General features: G+C 46.0%; 1 protein-coding gene across 3 annotated transcripts in view; it reads left to right on the top strand.

Moving 5' to 3' along the window:
- The window catches only part of TNNI3K (TNNI3 interacting kinase), a 215997-nt gene extending 207530 nt beyond the window's left edge, over positions 1-8467 (top strand). For 2 of the 3 annotated variants that reach the window (XM_075320308.1, XM_075320305.1), the window contains 2 exons: positions 4457-4536; positions 8065-8467. In XM_075320308.1, coding sequence (XP_075176423.1) covers positions 4457-4536; positions 8065-8141 — 157 coding nt within the window. In that variant the 3' untranslated portion in view covers positions 8142-8467. The remainder of the gene's footprint in view (positions 1-4456; positions 4537-8064) is intronic. The other variant, XM_075320306.1, reaches the window with a different exon arrangement.
- Positions 8468-23618: the final 15151 nt, after the last annotated feature.

The following is a 23618-nucleotide window of genomic DNA, read 5'->3' as shown; positions in this document are numbered from 1 at the left end:
GCTGTGAGGGAAGAGGGAGGAGGAGCAGGGAGCAGATGGGCTCAGACTGAAGCCGGCTGCACGGATGTGACGTGTGCAGTACTTGACGGGGATGTCACTGGATGGGAGAACAGCGGTCTGCAATAGCGCCTCCCACAGGCACTATTGCCAACACAAGGTATTTGAGTGAAACATTGTTTCTCAATATAATATCGATCTAGACAATAAAAAATATGGGTGAACTACCCCTTTACTTATAAAAGCCCAGAACGACAGAGGGAGGAATTGGCACCCAGACATGGAAGAGAGCAGTCGTGTGAGCAGTGGAGTCGCTTACAGCTAAATATCCATGGACTGCAGATAACCAAATACCCAATTTCTGCAGAAGACCGAATACCCAATTCCTGTAGAAAACCGAATACCAGATTCCTGCGGAAGGCCGAATACCCGATTCCTGCGGAAGACCGAATACCCGATTCCTGCGGAAGACCGAATACCCGATTCCTGCGGAAGACCGAATATTCGATTCCTGCAGAAGACCGAATATTCGATTCCTGCAGAAGACCGAATATTCGATTCCCGCAGAAGACCGAATACCCGATTCCTGCAGAAGACCGAATACTTGATTCCCGCAGAAGACCGAATACCCGATTCCCGCAGAAGACCAAATACTCGATTCCCGCAGAAGACCGAATACCCGATTCCCGCAGAAGATCAAATACTCGATTCCCGCAGAAGACTGAATACCCGATTCCCGCAGAAGACCGAATACCCGATTCCCGCAGAAGATCAAATACGCGATTCCCGCAGATCAAATACGCGATTCCCGCAGAAGATCAAATATACGATTCCCGCAAAAGACTGAATACCCGATTCCTGCAGAAGACCGAATACCCGATTCCCGCAGAAGATCAAATACTCGATTCCCACAGAAGATCAAATACTCGATTCCCGCAGAAGACCGAATACCCGATTCCCGCAGAAGACCGAATACCCGATTCCCGCAGAAGATCAAATACTCGATTCCCGCAGAAGACCGAAAACCCGATTCCTGCAGAAGACCGAATACCCGATTCCTGCAGAAGACCGAATACCCGATTCCTGCAGAAGATCAAATACGCGATTCCCGCAGAAGATCAAATATACGATTCCCGCAGAAGACCGAATACTCGATTCCTGCAGAAGACCGAATACTCGATTCCCGCAGAAGACCAAGTACCCGATTCCCGCAGAAGACCAAATACCCGATTCCCGCAGAAGACCGAATACCCAATTCCTGAGGAAGACCGAATACCCAATTCCTGAGGAAGACCGAATACCCAATTCCTGAGGAAGACCGAATACCCAATTCCTGAGGAAGACCGAATACCCTATTTCTGCAGAAGACCGAATACCCAATTCCTGCAGAAGACCTAATATCCGATTCCAACAGAAAACCCAATGGATGGCCACCCAGGGGTGGAGCCAGTCCAGTCCACTAGAAGACAACCAGGTGGGAGCGGGGAGAGAAGTAGGAGAGTCCGTAGCGACAGCTGAAGGAGACGGACGTATCTCAAGACAGGAACGTGTAGCAGGGGCCTAGGTGGCGTAGAAGAGTGGTTGCCAGAGAGGGTACAGCCAGGTACCCCTGGAACCAGAGCACAGACAGGACACAGGGCCCTAGGTCAGGCGAACTCTTCGCTACCTGACAAATACCTGCACAGTGAGGGGACCTTCACGGACCTCACTGACCCAAGAATCCGGGGGCACTAGCAGTAAAGATAGAGCCAGGGACCGGAACAGAACACCGACTCTACAGGGTTCGTACTGCCCGCCGTACGGATCAGAGAGTGCTGAAAGACAGTAAGTGACCCCCAGACGCTCCAAGCCACAGGGTTCCACCAACTAGCGAGAGGTGCCACCAGGGACAGAAGCCACCAGGGTACCACACCGGCACTGGGACTAAAGGAAACTGAGGTGTACCAGCCATCCTCCAGGGACCAGTTACCCACTACCACCTACTGTGAGTAAAGAAAATCAGTTATACAGCAACCCTTTGTGTGGCCTCCCCTTACTATCTGCGCCTAACTCCATCATCCATCCCTCTGGGGCTGGCCCTACTTGCGGAGGGCCCAACATCTAGGCTGCACCCACCATCAGCCCCAGAGGCAAGAGACACTGCAGCGGCGGTTCTATCTCCGTAACCGCAACCCGCAAGTGGCGTCACAACATAAACTTTTATTAGATCTCCACTGTAAATATCCACATTTTAAAGCGACCCCCAGGGTCACGGAAGCGGGCATCGGCCATTACACACCCGTGACAAAGCATCCCCATATATGTGCTGCCCGGGACCGAGTACCCCATAGCCCTGGGGTGGGTCACACGCTCAACCTAATCTAGCATGCATGTGTATAAGGAGAGTGGGAGGGCCAGTTATCCAAAAATGCGTTGGACATTTTTAGTTACAGTGATCGGGCTGGGAAGAAAAATGGGGTCTCTGTAACTAGTGATTGGAGGGGGTCTCATCACCTGGGCCATGAATAGGAGCGGAGCTGCAGTACCCGGAAGCGCTCCGTGCACTGTGTATATCCATCCCCACCAGAGCTCGTCTGATCACTCCGCACCAAAATCACACCGAGACACAAAGATACTTAGTTTTGGATCACTAGATCCGCTTTAACACTACAATTAATAGACAAATACCCTCACTGGAAAAGTGAATACATTAACTACAAACACATTGCAGACGGGGAACGTAGCGCTACAGAACCCAATTTATGTTCAAAGTGAAGCCCCGTATGGAGAATGTTTAGATTTGTGAGTGGGTTTTTTTAACCTGATTACAACCAATGACATTTTCTTGACTGTTTTCTATGATGTGTTCATTATTATTAGCTTCAGCGCTCATTATTACAAGTGACTTAAGTTCCTGAGCCTGATTAATTAATCACTGAAGATATTTTAAGATACTTATGATAATTTAGTTTCCTTTTGATTTGCAAATAATAAAAACATTTCTGCTTCTGCTGACAGATCCTTGCAGGTTACGGTAATTACGCCAGACTTTTATATCCACGTTGGGGGCAGCAATTAAAAAAGTACAAAGAGGAGAATGAAAAGAGAAAAGTAATTTCTGACGTTAAATGTGATTGTACGTGATTAAAAAAAAAAAGTTTTGCTTTGTTACCCCAAACAGCGGCTCTGGTGTTCATGAGTTGTGTCTGGAGTCCATGGGTTGTGCCTGGAGTCCATGGGTTGTGCCTGGTGTCCATGGGTTGTGTCTGGTGTCCATGGGTTGTGCCTGGAGTCCATGGGTTGTGCCTGGAGTCCATGGGTTGTGCCTGGTGTCCATGGGTTGTGCTTGGTGTCCATGGGTTGTGCTTGGTGTCCATGGGTTGTGCCTGGTGTCCATGGGTTGTGCCTGGTGTCCATGGGTTGTGCCTGGTGTCCATGGGTTGTGCCTGGTGTCCATGGGTTGTGCCTGGTGTCCATGGGTTGTGCCTGGTGTGCATGGGTTGTGCCTGGTGTCCATGGGTTGTGCCTGGTGTCCATGGGTTGTGCCTGGTGTCCATGGGTTGTGCTTGGTGTCCATGGGTTGTGCTTGGTGTCCATGGGTTGTGCCTGGTGTCCATGGGTTGTGCCTGGTGTCCATGGGTTGTGCCTGGTGTCCATGGGTTGTGCCTGGTGTCCATGGGTTGTGCCTGGTGTGCATGGGTTGTGCCTGGTGTCCATGGGTTGTGCCTGGTGTCTATGGGTTGTGCCTGGTGTCTATGGGTTGTGCCTGGTGTCCATGGGTTGTGCCTGGTGTCCATGGGTTGTGCCTGGTGTCCATGGGTTGTGCCTGGTGTCCATGGGTTGTGTCTGGTGTCCATGGGTTGTGTCTGGTGTTGCCTTTCGGTCTCAGTAACTTTAGCTGGAAAGAGCTGAAATATCCAACCTGGGCCACTACCGAGTGTCGCTGCTTAAAAACATAAGATGTAGAGCAGAAAGATGGTTTTGACAAATGTTGCCCAATGTGTTTTTGTTTGTGGCCTCTTTTTCTGAAATGTAGCCTGGTCTGGGTGAGCAATTTTAAGCCATTTTCATACCATAAAACTCATGAAAAGAGCTGCACCGAATATTATATGAGTAGCTGGTGTTACTATGTTGCATTTTTTTATGGCTTTTTGGTGCTTCAGAGTTGTACAGTCTCTCTGCCCAAAACTATTTTGCTAAAATAGTGACCTGAAAAAAGTATTCATACCCCATTAACTTTTCAATTTTTTTTTGCCATAGCTTTCTAAATATTGAAAAGATATAAATCAGCAGAATAGTGAGTGCAGCTCTGGAGTATAATACAGGATAAGTACAAGTAATATAATTTACAAAGCAAATTAGCGCATTATGTAGATTGTGTAGCTGATAGGTGAACATGCCATGAAAAAGTCTTTGAGAAGTATTTGTGAATCTAATAACATTTACGCCTTTTGTGTTATCTCCTCTTGGTATTTTGCAGCACAGATGCCACCCCCGGACGAGGTCTGACCTTAGAAGAAATGAAGAGAAGTTTCCAGTACCCCCCTATAGACAAGAATGGTGAGTACAGATGTCTCTGCGCCAGTAATGGCATAATCACCATGTTGTTCTGCATTAAAAGGCGCGGAAAATCTGAGTGTTTATTTTAAGACGAGTACAAGGTGTTATTTCTGGTGGAAGATTGGACTCTTACCTCTTAAGTACACGGCTTAAATCTGTCATCAGGAAGTCAAGTTTTTAAGATATATATATATAGTGGGGAAAATAAGTATTGAACATGTCACCAGTTTTCTAAGTAAATATATTTCTAATGGTGCTATTGACATGAATTTCTCAACAGATGTCGGTAACAACCCATCCAATCCACACAGGCAAAGAAAGCAAACTATAGATGTCCATAAATTTAGTGATGTGTAATAATGAGAGATGACACAGGGAAAAAGTATTGAACACGTTACTGAAATTTATTTTATACTTGGTACATTCACCTTTATAGGTGATGAAGCTTCGGGATGCCTCCTGTATGGAGACACTAGTCACCTGCATTACTCAGGTGGGATTTTGGCCCATTCTTCCACACAAACACTCTCCACATTCTGCAGGTCCTGGCACCTTCTATGTGTAAACAGGTATGTGGATGCAACGGCACAGAGAAGGTAGACACAGCGGTAACTTGAGCCAAGAATTATTTATTTATTTAACACCAATGGATGTGGTTCCTAGGGCACAATGTAAAAAGGGATAAGACAATAGTGTAAATGGTGGAAATTATTTTACAATATGAATACAGCGATTCTTTCAGCCACACACTTTTGTTCTATTATGGTAAAGAAATATAGTAACTATTCTATACAGTGATGCATCACAGTCAGTCTCGTGCCTGTCATTGTCGTCCCTCTGTTGGCAATAATAACCGTCACCCAGGTCCTAATGGAATTCAGTGGTGCTGCACCGTGAGGACACATGTCCCTATCGATGAATCTCTTCGATGACTAGTTACGTTGGCCGCCTCCGTTCTCTGAAGCATGACCCTGGTCCCCTCTGTACCGTAGTGTTACATCTCCGGTCGCAGCTCACACGAATGCTCATCTTCTTCTGTCTGGTCACGTCTCACGGCTCTGGCTCTGCTACGCCTCTGGTCCCATTCACTTGGTCATAGTTCTGATTGCTCGTCTCCAATCTCTTGGTTCTTATTCTGGCCACTCATCTCTGGTCTCTCGGTTATGGTTTTGGCCACTCAACTCTAGTGTCTCTGTTCTGGTCACTCGTCTCTTGTCCCTTGGTTCTAGTTCTGGCCACTCATCTCTAGTCACTCGGCTCTGGTTCTGGCCACTCATCTCTGGTTCCTTGGTTCTTCTTCTGGCGACTTGTCTATGCTATCTCAGTTCTGGATCCAGCCACTTGTCTCTGGTCTCTTGGTTCTGGCCACTTTTCTCCAGTCACTTGGTTCTGGTTCTTGCCACTTTTCTCTGGTCCATCAGTTCTTGTTCTGGCCACTCATCTCTGGTCTCTCAACTCTGGTTCTGGCCACTTGTCTCTGGTCTCTCGTCTTTAGTTCTGGCCACTCTTCTCTAGTCCATTAGTTCTTGTTCTGGCCACTTGTCTCTGATCTCTCAGTTCTCGCCACTTTTCTCTAGTCACTTGGTTCTGATTCTGCCCACTCGTCTCTGGTCTCTCGGCTTTGGTTCTGGCCACTCGTCTCTGGTGTATTGGTTCTAGTTCCGGCCACTCATCCTGTTGATACAGTTCTGTCATCCTCATACTCTTTGGCCAGCAGATGGCGATACTTGTTTGCAGAGCTCTGTTACGCACTTACTACTTCTTACAAATGAACTCTGCTCTTTAGTTCTTTCCTGATATTTTCTATTGGATTCAGCTCCGGTGATCGGCTCCGTCATTCTAGCAGATTTATTGTCTTTCTCTGAATCCAGTTGGTACTCTCCTTGGCTGTGTGTTTGGGATCATTGTCTTGTAAAATGTCCTCCCTCGTTTCACCTTCATCATCCTGGTAGATGGCAGCAGATTTTTATCAGGAATGTCTCTGTACATTGGTCCTTCAATGATATGAAGTTTGGCAATGGTGTATGCTGAAAAACAGCCGCACACCATGATGTTCCCACCTCCACACTGCACTGTTGCTGGTGTTTTTGGGGTGATTTGCCTTTTGGCCTCCAAACATGGTGTGTATTATGGCCTCCAAAGAGTTCAGTTTTGGTCTCATCTGACCAGACTATGTTCTCCAGTATTTCACAGACTTGTTTAAATGTTATTGCGCAAACTTTAAACGCCCTTGAACCTACTTTTTGTCCAGCAATGGAGTCCTGTGTGGTGAGTGTGCATACAGGAGCGTGCATACAGGCCATGGAGGGGGAGTGAATTACTTATCATTTTCTGTGAAACAATTGTCCCTGCTGATTCCAGGTTTTTCTGTAGCTCCACAGGTGGTTCTTGGCTCTTGGACAACTCTTCTAATAATTATTTCACTCCTCTGCCTGAAATCTTGTAGGGAGCACCTGTTCATGGCCCGTTTATGGTCAAATTATGTTCTTTCTACTTCCGGATAACAGCCTCAACAGTGCTCACTGGAATCTTCATAGTTTAAACATTCTTCTGTAACCAATGCCATCAGTTTGTTTTGCAGCAAGAAAGTTGGGAAGGTCTTGAGACAGCTCTCTGGTTTTACCCATCATGAGATGTTTCTTGTGTGGCATCTTTGTAATGAGACTCCTTTTTATAGGCCATAATTTGAACCAGCTGATATTATTTCTCATTAAGTGGCAGGATTGCTTTCTACTTACTGATAGATTTGAGCTAGTGTCATTACTTTCCATGGCTTTTTTCAACTCTGTTTCTTCATGTGTTCAATACTTTTTCCCTCTGTTGTTTCTCATTATTACACATCACTAAATTTATGGACTTCTATGGTTTGATTTGTTTGCTTGTGTGGATTGAATGAGTTGTTACCGACATCTAGGGAGAAATTCATGTCAATAGCACCTTTATAAATATATTGACTTGGAAAATTGGTGACACGTCTAATACATATTACAGCTGCTGTATATAATAAATGATTGTCTACTAATTCTAAAAGGTACATATCGATGCTAAGAGTCCCCCAAAAAATGCTGCTGGGAACAGCTGGCTGTTTGAGAAAACATGCAAACAAGTGCTCATTTTTCCTGCAGTGCCCCCACAGGGGAACTGAAGCATTACACATTTGTTAATAAAATTAGTGCAATGATTCCAAGTCATCCGCAGACTGGATCCATCTCTGTAAAACAAAACGCTCGTTCGTCAGGTGAGATAATTTGTCAGCTTGCTTAAAAACCTTCGTTCTCGGCATCAGATTGTATCAAGTGTAAAAATCATTTCACCTGACAAACGACTGGTGCAACTGAGAAATTTGCAGCCTGTTTATACAGGAAACAAGAGGTCCAAATTATCACCATGTGTGCCCTTAAGCAATGTGTACTGCGGTCTACAGCTCAGTGGTTAATCCATTGTCGTGGTAGATGGATGCTCTCACGTGTCGTGGACGTGGCACCTCTCAAAGCCATCGCATTCACTTTATTTCCGTTCATTTACCAGGTTATGTGTCTGATCCCATGAGCACAATGCGATTTCATTCTTGCTGCAGGAGCAGCAGTTTCGAAGACAGTAACTGACAGATGGAGCCGTTACTGCCTGTGACGATATCCCGGTGAAAAGGGCGAGCGCACCGCCACCCGACAGCCCGGAGGGAAGAGTTTACACACAGCAGTCATCTTTATTTTTCATTGATGTTGGATAATTCATCTTTATAGTTTTGTTTTGCTCTTGTTTCATTACATGATATGGCTGTGAGCGTCTCCCACTGTAACCTGGCACCAAACCGGCAAATCCCCGGAACGCTGAATGACACAAGCCCGGCGGAGGGCGCCACGACTTGTCCCTTTCTTGATGGCACCTATAGAATGCTTGTATCTGATCATTAATACATTAAAGTATATAAAACATGGTTCTATGTTATGATTTTTTTCCTGTCACAAACTATACATAACCTCATAGTGTAGTCCTATAGAACTACAGTGGCATGTAAAAGTTTGGGCACCCCTGGTCAAGATTACTGTTTTTGTGAACAGTTAAGCAACTGAAGGTGAAATGGTCTTTGAAAGGAATAAAGGTAAAGGTGACGCATTTCTTTTGTATTTTAGGCACAAAAAAATATTTTCATCTTTTACATTTTAAAATGAACAAAAAAGTAAAATGGGCCATTGAAAAAGTTTGGGCATCCTGCACTGGTTAGTACCTAGTAGCTCCCCTATTGCAAGTATCAAAGCTTGTAAACGATTTTTGTAGCAGCCAAGTGTCTTTCAATTCTTGTTTAAGGGATTTTCATCCATTCTTCCTTGGAAAAGTCTTTCAGTTCTGTGAGATCCCTGGCTCGTCTTGAATGCACTGCTCTTCCTTGGAGACGTCTTCCAGTTCTGTGAGATTCCTGGCTCGTCTTGCATGCACTGCTCCTCCTTGGAGACGTCTTACAGTTCTGTGTGATTACTGGCTCGTCTTGCATGCACTGCTCTTCCTTGGAGACGTCTTCCAGTTCTATGAGATTCCTGGCTCGTCTCGCATGCTCTGCTCTTCCTTGGAGACGTCTTCCAGTTCTGTGAGATTCCTGGCTCGTCTTGCATGCACTGCTCTTCCTTGGAGATGTCTTACAGTTCTGTGTGATTACTGGATCGTCTTGCATGCACTGCTCTTCCTTGGAGACGTCTTCCAGTTCTATGAGATTCCTGGCTCGTCTCGCATGCTCTGCTCTTCCTTGGAGACTTCTTCCAGTTCTGTGAGATTTCTGGCTCATCTTGCAAGCACTGCTCTTCCTTGGATGTGTGTCATCCAGGACTATGGGGTACTCGGTTCCGAGCCTGGTTACGTTGGGACAGTTCACTAGGTGGACGTTGCCTGGTTCCATGACCCTGGGGTCGCTTTTAAAAGGGGGTGATTTACAGGGGATTGACTAATTTTTAAAATTTTAAAGATGAAAAAATAAATTTCTCTATCGCTTTCATTCGGGGACACAGGACCATGGGTGTATGCTGCTGTGACTAGGAGGCTGACACTAAGTGAACATAAAAAGAGTTAGCTCCTCCCTGGCAGTGTACACCCCAAGCCGGAGGCTGTACTATGCCAGTTTTTTGCTTAGTGTCGTAGGAGGCTGATGTGGACCCATATCTCTGTGGGCCAACCTCAGCCTAGGCTATTTCTTTTTTTCAACCTATACGGCGCCGCTCAGCGTTCTCATCCTTTTTACGCTTTTTATCTCTTCTGCAGGGTTAAAGATCCTGCATCAGAGAGTATCCTCGCCTGCTCTTTCCCTACAGGGTATCGTCCCCACTCGAGACACAGCCCTTATCCCCCTCCGGCCCCATGGTACCACCCCAGGGGCTGATTGGGGTCCCACTCATTTACGTTTTATGGGCTCACTCCCCGTCGACCCCTATGGTACCGTCCCAAGGGGTGTTTCGGGTGGAGACGGCGAGGAAGCATCGCAAGCGCAGGAGCACTCACAGCACCAGGCCTCCCCCAGCATTCTCCCCTGTTTCACTGGGCCCAGGCAAAGGAGCACACACTGCAGCGCAGGAGCGCTCTGCAGTCTTCCACACAGCCCCCCAGCAGCCTCCCCTGGCACTTGCCAACACAAGCCTGCACTCACCGGGGGCCTTCAGCAGCCAGGATGGGACCCAGGGATCTGGACACCGCGCAGGGACGCAGGTAAGCCCTGCTCCGCGCGCAGTGCTGCTCTCCCGGCGGCCGCCGCTCACAAATTTAGTCCCCGGCTTCGGGCCTACCATTAGGCCGGAGCTCTCCGCCCCCCCCCGTTTGCGCGCGCGTCTTCCTGGACCGCCCCCCGCTTTTTCTGCCCAGCAACAGCAGAGATCATCCCTAGCATGCCCCCTCAGTAAAAAAAAAAAAAAAAAAAAAAAGAGGCAAAAGCCCGAGTTTTTCTTGCAAACGGCCCACCTCAGCACAGGCAGGCCACTGAGCAGCAGCATCTATTTTCCGGTGGCTGCCCCCAGCTACTCTGAGCCTCCTGCTGACCCGGGGAGGACACAGGCCTGGGTTAGTGCTGTTTCTGATTAGGACCAGCAACTTTTCTTACACTTTTTTCTTCTCACTTTTTTCCTCCTATCTCCTGTCTCCTCCCTAGTGTCTCTAGTAGGAGCCCCCTGAGCAGCCATGCCTAACTCTAAGTCTTCCCGATCCAAACAGGTCCCTTTCATAATGCATTTTGCGTGCGAAAAATTCTCCCAAGGCCAGGCTATCCCCCTCTGCGCAGCTTGCGTCCCTGACCCACAGCCCACGCAGATTGCCCCAGACGCTGCCGGCACCCCCATCCCACTCACTACTGCAGCAGTACAGGATGCACCGAGCCCCAATGCGCTCCCTCCCCCGGAGTGGCTGACTTCTCTCTCCCAGTCGGTGGATTCCCTGTCTAGGGCGTCTCAGACCATCGCACAGGCTTTGCAGTCGCTCCCTACGCTCAGCCAGGCCCCGCAGGTACAGCCGTCGCAGGATGACAGTCGGTCTGACCCAGAACCGACTACTGGAGCGCGGAAGCGGACCCGGACGGTCTCGTCTTCCAATTCCTCCCAGAGGTCCCTCTCCCCTCCAAGGCCCGAGAGCCACTCGTCTCCGAGACCGTGTGATGATTCAGGGGAAGAGTCGGATGCAGCCTCCCTTATGGACTCGGATCAGGCAGCCGACGTCAGGCGTATGGTGGACAGCCTGGTCGACGTGGTGAATACGACGCTGAAGCTACAGCCTGACTCTGCCACCTCCCAGAGCTCACAGGTATCTTTCAAACAACTTAAGCGTGTTCACAGGTATTTCTGCGATCATCCGGAGTTCGCTGAGATCTTACGCAAGCACAGACAGCAACCGGACAAGACGTTCAACAACGGTAAGTCGATTGATTTACACTATCCCTTCCCCGAGGATCTCAGGAAGGAATGGGCGGGCTCACCGGTGGTCGACCCTCCGGTCTCCCGTCTGGCTTCGCATACAGTTCTATCTCTGCCGCAGGGAACATCGCTCCGTGATACCACGGACCGTAACATCGAGAGATTCGCCCGTTCGGCTTTTGAGGCGGCGGGCGCGGCCCTGTCTCCGGCCTTCGCCGCCGTCTGGGTAGCTAAGGCCATGGTGACCTGGGCCGACACCCTCCACAGAGGGCTTCGCTCGCAGTCGGGCGATCCCGAGCTTGTCAACATGGCTGCACAGATTGCCCTGGCGGGTGAGTACATCATTAACGCATCTCTGTCTACAGCCAATTGCGCAGCACAAGCGGCCAGCAACACGGTGGCAATCCACCGGGCAGTCTGGCTCAGAGCCTGGAATGCAGACGCGGCTTCAAAGAAATCACTTACCGCCCTCCCGTTTGCAGGAGGCCGACTGTTTGGGGACAGGCTACGGGAGGAAAGAGCACCTCCCTTCCACAGCTGAGACCAAGGCGTTTCCCACGCCGCCAGCCGACCTCAGGTTTTCGCCCCTTTCGCAGCTTCAGTTCCCCGGCACAGCCTAGGAGGAACAGATCCCCCCAGAGAAGCAGGAAGAACCAGTCTTTCAAAACAAATCCCTCCTGGCGTTCCAGACCACGCCAGCCTACCAAACCAGCATCTAGATCTCAGCGATACTCCTCCAAATGACTCCTGGTCTTCGCGCGTCAGTGCAGACCAGGTGGGGGGGGGCGCCTTTCTCTGTTCCAACACGTCTGGCTCCCTTTGATCACAGACGCTTGGGTCAGAGAAATCCTAGTCTCGGGTTACAAGATAGAATTTACGTCAATTCCTCCAAGCCGCTTCTTCCTTTCCCATCCTCCCGAGTCGGACGCGCGAGCTCGCCCCTTTTTTTTGTGCCATCGAATCTCTGCACCGCTCAGGGGTCGTGATTCCGGTTCCAGATTCGGAGCGGTTCAGAGGAGTTTACTCCAACCTCTTCGTTGTCCCCAAGAAGGATGGCACTGTGCGCCCTGTTCTCGACCTCAAGATCCTCAACAGGTACGTCAGAACCCGAAGATTTCGCATGGAGTCCCTCCGATCGGTGATTGCCTCCATGGAGGTCGGCGAATTCCTCGCCTCTCTGGACATACAGGACGCATATCTGCATATCCCGATTGCACACCAGCACCAAAGATTCCTACGCTTTGCCGTATCACACGATCATTATCAGTTCACTGCCCTACCGTTTGGTCTTGCTTCCGCGCCTCGATTGTTCACGAAAGTCATGGCTGCTGCCATGTCGATCCTGCACTCCAGAGGTGTTTTGGTAATTCCATACCTGGACGACTTACTGATCAAAGGGTTCTCTTTCAACGACTGTCGTCTAAGTGTCCAGGTCACCATCGACACTCTATCCCGTCTCGGTTGGCTCATCAATCGGAAGAAGTCCTCGTTGACCCCGGCTCGCCGGATTACCTTCCTAGGCATGGAGTTCAATACCATCCAAGGACGCGTGTTCCTTCCACAGGAAAAGATTGTCTCCCTCCGGAAAGACGTCCAGACCCTCCACCACTCCAGGGCGGTGTCCATACGATTTGGTATGAGGGCCCTAGGTCGGATGGTGGCGGCAATAGAGGCGGTTCCGTTTGCCCGCTTCCACCTTCGCCCTCTTCAGCTATTCCTGCTGCACAAATGGGACAAGTCTCTATTCACCTTGGATCGCAAGATACGTTTGTCCCCGAAAGTCCGCCACTCTCTGCGCCGGTGGACCAACAGCCAGAATCTCGTCAAAGGAACGTCGTTTTTACCGGTACACTGGAAGACGGTCACCACCGATGCCAGCCTTCTGGGCTGGGGAGCGGTCTTCCAGCACCACACGGCTCACGGTCAGTGGTCCTACCAGGAAAGCCGGCTCCCGATCAATGTTTTGGAGATCAGAGCAGTCCTACGAGCCCTGAAAGCTTTTCAACGCCTTCTCCAAGGGTCTCCAATCAGGATACAATCGGACAACGCCACGGCGGTGGCATACATCAATCATCAGGGCGGCACGAGGAACGTCATGGTGATGAGAGAGGTGAAGAGGATCATACAGTGGACAGAGTCTCACAACGCCAGGATCTCCGCGGTACATATCCCCGGCGCGGAAAACTGGACGGCCGACTACCTCAGCAGACAGTGTCGGGCGAATGGTCTCTAAACAGAGAGGTTTTCGAGCAGATTTGCCACAGGTGGGGGACTCTGGATGTGGACCTGATGGCCTCGCGGTTCAACAATCAAGTTCCTTAGTTCATATCCCGCTACCACAACCAGCAGGCGCTAGGAGTCGACACCCTCATTCTTCCGTGGAATCAGTTCAGACTACCGTTCATCTTTCCGCCGCTGCCACTGATCCCAAGAGTCCTCAAGAAAATCAAGCCAGAGGGCATTCCGGTGATTCTCATCGCTCCAGAATGGCCCAGGCGAGCATGGTTCGCAGAACTCGCACAGCTCGTCGCAGACACCCCATGGCGGCTTCCAGATCGGCCAGACCTGCTGTCTCAGGGTCCGCTCTTCCATCAAAATTCAGGGGTTCTCAATTTGACGGCATGGCTCTTGAATCCTGGCTGTTAGCCCAGTCAGGATTTGCTCCAGAAGTGATTCAGACTATGATTAGGGCTCGAAAGCCCTCATCGTCAAAGATCTACTACCGCACCTGGAAGGCATTTTTTCAGTGGTGCGAGGTCAACGGCAATCTCTCCCCGCTAGTTCTTTCACTACCGACGCTTCTAGCGTTCCTTCAGGCAGGGTTGCAAGCGGGTCTCTCGCTGGCAACCATCAAGGGGCAGGTTTCGGCTTTGTCTGTTCTTTTCCAAAGAAACCTAGCATCACGTCTGCAGGTCAAGACGTTCATCCAAGGAGTCGCTCATCTGAATCCGCCCTATCGGGCTCCGCTAGAACCATGGGATCTTAATCTGGTTTTAGGATCCCTCCAACTGGCTCCATTTGAACCACTCAGAGAATCTTCATTCTCACACTTATCCTGGAAAGTGGTCTTTTTGGTGGCGGTCACTTCAATCAGGAGAACGTCCGAACTGGCAGCTCTTTCGTGCCGCTCACCTTTTATTGTTTTTCACCAGGACAAGGTTGTCCTGCGCCCATCTCCGGAGTTCCTGCCGAAGGTGGTGTCTCCTTTTCACCTGAATGAGGAGATCGTGCTTCCATCTTTTTGTCCGGCACCCACTCGCTCCTTGGAAATGTCACTACACACTCTGGACTTAGTACGAGCGCTCAGGACTTACGTCTCGAGAACTGCGCCTTTCCGCAAATCAGACAACCTGTTCGTCCTGCCTGCTGGTTCCAAGAAGGGTATGCCGGCGTCCAAGGCTACCATTGCCAGATGGATCAGATCAGCCATTGCGGAGTCCTACCGAATCAGGGACAAGTCCCCTCCGAGGGGAGTAAGAGCCCATTCCACCCATGCAGTTGGGGCGTCTTGGGCAATCAGACACCAGGCTTCAGCCGAGCAAGTCTGCAAAGCCGCAACGTGGTCCAGTCTTCATACCTTCACCAGGTTTTACAAGGTCCACACCCAGGCATCAGCAGATGCCTGCCTTGGGAGAAAGGTGTTGCAGACGGCTGTCGCACACCTCTAAAAAGGTAGTAAACATTTGTACAGAGCTTTCCCACAGAATTTGTTGTTTGTTTTGGTTCTGTAGGACGGCTTATGTACCCACCCAGGGACTGCTTTTGGACGTCCCATGGTCCTGTGTCCCCCAATGAAAGCGATAGAGAAAGAAGGATTTTTGTGTACTCACCGTAAAATCTCTTTCTCTGAGTCTTCATTGGGGGACACAGCACCCACCCTGTTTGGATTGTGAGGTCTTCATTTACCGGATGTTTCCCGATGTTGTTTGCGGGTCACCTTTGTTTCCATCCGGCTACTATATATTTACGTGCCCATAAGGCACTGTGTTTTTTTCAACACACATTTTTCTCTTGTATCACATTGTTTAGTTATAGTTGTTCAAGGCTCTGACAAAACTGTCATAGTCCCGCCTCCGGCTCGGGGTGTACACTGCCAGGGAGGAGCTAACTCTTTTTATGTTCATTAGTGTCAGCCTCCTAGTCACAGCATCATACACCCATGGTCCTGTGTCCCCCAATGAAGACTCAGAGAAAGAGATTTTACGGTGAGTACACAAAAATCCTTCTTTTTGTTTTTGCATAAAATACAAAGGAAATGTGTCCTCTTTAAATTTTTGCCTTTTAGAGAACATTTCATCTTCAACTTGCTAAACTGTTCACAATAACAGTAATTTTGACCAGGGGTGCCCAAACTTTTGTGTGCCACTGTATGTTAAAAATACATTAAACTTTGTACCATTTCTTATTAGGGAAGGACGCATCTTCCTCACTTTCAAACATCCTTCGCTCCCCTGTCCCTAGCTGCCGTTCTCGGTAAATGTTCAGATCTTCTTCATTTATCCAAAGTGTCTCTATAGGAACACAGTAATTTCCAGACAAGGAGGAGAGGAAGGTGCGGGGGGAGGGGGGCAATGCAGCTGCAGCTCCTGCCTTTTTCCTGTTATGATAGTTACTTTTTAAATCCATTTACTGTATCGTTTTAACTCCATGGTAATGACCTACATGGCAATAATTTGGAAAGGGTTCCCTTTTGGTTCCCTTCATTTAGTTCTGAATCTTTGTAATCACGCACTTTGATTCATTCTTTCCCACTCTTTTTTTTTTTTTTCTTTCATATCATGATTTTTATAAAAAAAAAACAACAAAACCACTATGAATAATCTTACTATTTTCACAGCAGCCACTGGGGCTCTTTTAGGCTCACACTTCCTGTCCTTTCAGGAACAGTTTTCAGCAGTTTCCTTATCAGCAGAGGCAGGATTACTATGATTAGTAACAACACTACACACAGCTGATAACACAAGATCCACCAATAAATTGGTTATGTCACAGCTCACATCCTCCCCCCTCACTTCACAATGATTAATAATACCACTAAACACACACAGGATCCACCAATCATAATTGGCGATGTCACAGCTCATCTCCCCCCTTTGTAATAATTGACAACACCATTACATATAGCTGATAACACAGGATCTACCAATCATAATTGGCGATGTCACAGCTCACCTTCCCCCCCTCCCTTTGTTATAATTGATAATACAATTACATATAGCTGATAACACAGGATCAACCAATCATAATTGGTGATGTCACAGTTCACCTCCTCCCCTTCACTTCACAATGATTGATAACACCGCGAAACATAGCTGATAACACAAGATCCACCAATCATAATTGGTAAAGTCACAGCTCACCTCCCCCCTCCCATTATAATGACTAATAACACCACTACACACAGCTGATAACAGGATCCACCAATCACAATTGACGATGTCACCGCTCACTCCCTACCCCTCACTTCACAATGATTGATAACACCACTACACATAGCTGATAACACAGGATCCACAATCATAATTGGCGATGCCACAGCTCACCTCCTCCCCCTTCGTTTACAATGGTTAATAACCCCACTAAACACAGCTGATAACACAAGATCCACCAATCATAATTGGTTATCAGCTGTGTTTAGTGGTATTAACCAATGTAAGGTGAGGGGTAGAAAATGAGCTGTAACATTGCTAATTGTGATTGGTGAATCTTGTTGTCAGCTATGTGTAGTGGTGTTATTAGTCATTGTAATGGGAGGGGGGAGATGAGCTGTGACATCGCCAATTATAATTGGTGGATCTTGTATTATGTCACAGATCACCTCCTCCCCCTTCCTTGACAATGACTAATAACAACACTACACACAGCTGATAATTGGATCTACCAATCATAATTGGTGATGTCACAGCTCACCTCCTTCCCCTCCCTTTACAATGATTAATACCACTACTACATATAGCTGATAACACAAGATCCACCAATCATAATTGGCAGTCTCACATCACCTCCTCCCCCTCCCTTCAGAATGAATTTTGCACACCATCATTAGATGCTTCAGTACAAAAGCTATGGTTAGTCTGTTTGTTGCTGCTAATATGCGGGTGCAATTACAGAACAAAAGGAAGTCAGAGCTTATAAAATCCCCAAATCCCAAGTGGACGATTTAATAATTGCAAGATTTAAAAAAAAAAAAAAAAAAAAAGATTGCTATGAAAAATCATTGCCAACATTTAAAAACTAAATACATTTATCACAGAAACTGGATTTAAACAGCAGATCTATTTCTAATGACACATTCCCTTTCAGACACCGTGTAACATATTGGGGTCCATCTCCCCATTAAGCTTTTCGCGTTCGGCCACTCCGGTGACTGATAGCGCCCGTGTGAGAGCCGGATACAATCCACTGAATCTGCACAGACACTTTTAGAGGACGATAGAGAGTCGTATACATAAATTTCTGGATAAACCGGTATCAAATGCTCGCGCGTGATACATGATATACCTGCAGGATTTTTTTGGTGGGATCATGGTTCTTCCATACACGATATTGATGTTACCATCGAGGGACAGACTTACTTTGTACAAATCATTATGCACTTACTCATCCTCTCACCCGGACGCCCATGTAAAATAAAAGAAGACGAAGTCTGGAATAAAGAAAAGTAATGAGAACATAAACCCTGCCCGGCGCGTGCGTAACACCATTCCCCTGCCGATGGCGGCGGATACAAATCATCTCACAGAGGATAACGCACACTTCAGAGGATGTCAGCTATGTGGTCAGGCTACAGAGACACTATGGTTTACTACTAGAACAGATCGCAGTGGTCTGACAAGAATATGGGGCACGGAGCCATATATGGTGCAGAGAGGGGCACAAAGCCGGAAAGTGTAAAGAGCGTGCCTTGTGAAATGTGCAGAGGTCCCTGTGCAGAGAGGGAGGATTGATAACAATGCAGATCGCTTCATCAAGGGCAAACATCCACTTTGCTGCCGTGGGGGCCCCCTTAGGAGCTCTTGTGGTGGGGGCCCCGGGGCTGGAGCCCCGCCTATAATCCGGCCCTGGCCTTAGTCCACACTTCTTACCAACTCTTTTGGGCTCGGTGTTGAGGTGGGTTTCCTAAGCCCTTGGTCAGGGTGAGCCGCACAAGAGGCGCTAATTTATCAGAGCTGGACTAACCTGACGGCACGTGGAACACATAAGAACCCGTAGCGCTCAATATACAGAGAAGCGCATGGATCAGCAGAGCTGGAAGTGCAAGTTGCAGCAATGCCGAGTGTGCAGGCAGCACCGTAAACAGCAGAGACGAGTAGGCAGGCAGCAGAGCTGAGTGTGCACAAATGCACCTTGAATCAGCAGAGTTAAGTAGGAAACCAAATACCCTGTTGTAGCAGAGTTGAGTAGACAATCAGGCGCTTTGTTGTAGCACAGCTGAATGTGTGGGTATCACTCAGGAACAGCAAAGCAAAGTCGACAATCAGGAACGTTGTAGCAGAGCTTGATGTCCAGACGGCACTCGGTAACAATAAATCTGTTGTAGCAGAGGTGGATATGCTGAACAACTGAGCTGAGTTGACATTTAGGCACCTAGCTGAGGTGGAAAGTGCACACTTGAAAGCAAGTGGTACCTGTATTAACTTGCTACCTGAATACTCAGGTGTAAAGCAGCCACCTGAGCTGGCCTTGAACGAAGACATCACAGGGGCGTGCTGCGCAACCATAATAGCCTGAAGTGCTTTTAAGCCCTGCCGCTAAATCCATTCACAAATGCCCCGCAACCTGCCCAGCAATGAGCACAAGCTGAACCTGACCACCACTATTGGGCGGCATTCACACCAGCTCCAACCTTTCCCTGAATTTTCCATGTTTGCGAAAAATTGTGAGATCATTGTCAAATCTGTAACAGATTCTGGGGGGCCGGGACCCTCAGTTCTCCCACAAGAAACCTCCTTTGTATCCTCTGTATTATTTGCGTTGATGCATCCCACGCCGCCGCACAGCGATCTGCACACACAGACACATTTACAGTAAACTGATTGATTTGCCCATCAAAAACAAACCACGCTGCGTAAAATGAAAACGCCCCCAGAAATGATTTTTTTTCCTGTCTGTTATTATCATTTACATTTAATTAACCAAACGGCTCCATGTGTCCAAAAGACGGGAAAAGTCTCCAGGTGTCTCGCCTCAATAGCGCCCCCTAGCCTTCTAATATGGGGATGCAGGAACAAACGTTTCTATCACAATCTCAACATCTTTGGGCTTTGGCCTTTATGGAAAGTTTTGGAGGTTTTTGGTTTTTTTTTACATTTTTTTTATTGTGTATGAAGCACATATCGTGTGACCATATGTCTAATGTCTACATCTTTATGTGCTGATTATTGCCAAACATCCCTTTTCTGCTATATTGGCTCTTCCAGCAGTTATCTGCCATTACAATGATACTTGATTGATGCAGTCATGTCCATCAGAGACTGGCTGCAGTGGTCTCATTACATTACAATGCCAGTCACTGATTGGCAGCAGCCTTCAGTATTACATGAGACATTGCAACAGAGCTGGACGGCATCAGTGCAAACAGCCACCGAGGTGCCCATAACAAGGGGCTGTATACAATTGCTATAATGCTAACTTGGATATAATATGTGCTTGAGTGTATATACAAGTGCATCTCAATAAATTAGAATATCATCAAATAGTTAATTTATTTCAGTAATTCAATACAAAAAGGGAACACACACACACACATATATAGTCATTACACACAGATGGATCTATTCCTATATATTATATACAGTCATTACACACAGATGGATCTATTCCTATATATTATATAGAGTCATTACACACAGAGGGATCTATTCCTATATATTACATAGTCATTACACACAGAGGGATCTATTCCTATATATTACATAGTCATTACACATAGAGCGATCTATTCCTATATATTATATAGAGTCATTACACACAGAGGGATCTATTCCTATATATTATATAGAGTCATTACATACAGAGCGATCTATTCCTATATATTATATAGAGTCATTACACACAGAGCGATCTATTCCTATATATTATATAGAGTCATTACACACAGAGCGATCTATTCCTATATATTATATAGTCATTACACACAGAGCGATCTATTCCTATATATTATATAGTCATTACACACAGAGGGATCTATTCCTATATATTATATAGAGTCATTACACACAGAGCGATCTATTCCTATATATTATATAGAGTCATTACACACAGAGCGATCTATTCCTATATATTATATAGTCATTACACACAGAGGGATCTATTCCTATATATTATATAGAGTCATTACACACAGAGCGATCTATTCCTATATATTACATAGTCATTACACACAGAGGGATCTATTCCTATATATTACATAGTCATTACACACAGATGGATCTATTCCTATATATGATATAGTCATTACACACAGAGCGATCTATTCCTATATATTATATAGAGTCATTACACACAGAGGGATCTATTCCTATATATTATATAGTCATTACACACAGAGGGATCTATTTCTGTATATTCTCTATAGAAATAGATCCCTCTGTGTGTAATCACTATATAATATATAGGAATAGATCCCACTGTGTATAATGACTCTACAGTATATAATATATAGGAATAGATCCCTCTGTATATAATGACTATATAATCTATAGGAATAGATCCCTCTGTGTGTAATGACTCTATATACCGGTAATATATAGGAATAGATACATCTGTGTGTAATGTATATATAATATATAAGAATAGATCCCTCTGTGTGTAATGACTCTACAGTATATAATATATACGAATAGATCCCTCTGTGTGTAATGACTCTATATAATCTATAAGAATTGATCCCTCTGTGTGTAATGACTATATAATATATAGGAATAGATCGCTCTGTGTGTAATGACTCTATATAATATATAGGAATAGATCCCTCTGTGTGTAATGACTCTATATAATATATAGGAATAGATCCCTCTGTGTGTAATGACTCTACAGTATATAATATATAGGAATAGATCCCTCTGTATATAATGACTATATAATCTATAGGAATAGATCCCTCTGTGTGTAATGACTCTATATACCGGTAATATATAGGAATAGATACATCTGTGTGTAATGTATATATAATATATAAGAATAGATCCCTCTGTGTGTAATGACTCTACAGTATATAATATATACGAATAGATCCCTCTGTGTGTAATGACTCTATATAATCTATAAGAATTGATCCCTCTGTGTGTAATGACTATATAATATATAGGAATAGATCGCTCTGTGTGTAATGACTCTATATAATATATAGGAATAGATCCCTCTGTGTGTAATGACTCTATATAATATATAGGAATAGATCCCTCTGTGTGTAATGACTCTATATAATATATAGGAATAGATCCCTCTGTGTATAATGATTCTATATAATATATAGGAATAGATCCCTCTGTGTATAATGATTTTATATAATATATAGGAATAGATCGTTCTGTGTATAATGATTTTATATAATATATAGGAATAGATCCCTCTGTGTGTAATGACTCTATATAATATATAAGAATAGATCCCTCTCTGTGTAATGACTCTATATAATATATAGGAATAGATCCCTCTGTGTATAATGATTCTATATAATATATAGGAATAGATCCCTCTGTGTATAATAATTTTATATAATATATAGGAATAGATCCTTCTGTGTATAATGATTTTATATAATATATGCATTTCACTTTTTGTATTGAATTACAGAAATAAATTATTTTTTTGATATTCTAATTTATTGAGAAGCACTTATATTTGTATTTTTCATTTCACATTTAACGTTTTCACAAAAATAGCTTTTATTCTTTTTCCACCGTTTGGAGGTGCATATAATTTATTGCTTGTAAAACAAAAAGTTATTCCAATGTTATTTTTGAGAAAAAAAAATTGTTAATTTTTGGACAAGAATTTAGAAAATCGTAATCTTGCATAAATGATGAGGCGGCTTTCAAAATTAGACGTGATTATTTGACACTTCTACTGAATACTACAATATGTTCTCCTACGCTTCCTCCTACACACACATATGCCAAAATATATTGAGAAGAAGTAATTAATTAGATCTCTTCAGGCTGACAATGTGCAAAGAAACACAAGAAACCGAATACAGGAAAATAAAGTGTTGTTCATAAGCAACATATTTACGAGAGACCTCGACTTCACCCCGGTAAATGTACAGGGTCGACGGTCACCTTCTCTCATCACTGAGCAATACAGAACAATATCTGAAGACACAAAGCTGCAAAGTAAAGAATAATAATAATAATTAACAAAATAAAAAATGGCAACATAATATTATAATGGAGCAGGATGTGGATTTCAGACTACCATAGACTCCTATGGACGATGCAAGTGAGCCGGAGCCCCTGCCAACAACTTACCAAGATCCCAGTGGAATACAGCAATGTACACGTAGATAATTGTTTAGGAGTTTCAATGTAACACATTTTCAACCTGAAATTCCTTAAGAAAATGCTCCATTTTTGGAGGAGTTTTTGTTCTGAAAAAGTTTTTGAAGACTTTTTAAAATCCTTTTCAGAGGAAAAGAAACTTGCATAGGAAAAGCAAAAATGTATTTCCCTTCTATCTCCCCCCTTTAAAAAAACCTCCTGAAAGATTCTGTGTGAACATAGTCTAAGATACAGACTTTATTAGAACTATTCGAGAACAGCTTCTAGGACATTACACTTGTGGCGCCCCTGCGGCCTCAGGCGCCACAGGGTACTGTACCTCACCCAAGGTGCAGTATTCATCGTGGATATGGAGGATGTTGTCACCAGTAACAATCACAACCACACTCAACCAACAAATAACATGGGGGTTCTGTCACTGGGAGTGGGCTAGGAGAGGAGCTGGGGTGACCATCATGAGGTATGGGATGTCATGCCCACTAGTTCAGGGACTCAGGAGGCGGAGCACCCACAGGGGAAGGGAGGAGCCATCTGACACACTACAGGCAGTTAGCACCAGACGACGTCTGAGTAAGGTTGGACTCTGGAATGGACAAGCAAGCAAAGACACGGAAAGTTCGGGGCCCGTGGTCTGGAGCCAGAGGCTTGACCCGGGTTCTGAGGAAAGAAGGGGGATCCCAGGGTTCGCGGGGAGTGCAGA

Source organism: Anomaloglossus baeobatrachus, chromosome 8 (genome assembly GCF_048569485.1).
Source record: "Anomaloglossus baeobatrachus isolate aAnoBae1 chromosome 8, aAnoBae1.hap1, whole genome shotgun sequence".
Taxonomy (NCBI): Eukaryota; Metazoa; Chordata; class Amphibia; order Anura; family Aromobatidae; genus Anomaloglossus; species Anomaloglossus baeobatrachus.
This window is presented reverse-complemented; position numbering and strand designations above follow the sequence as displayed.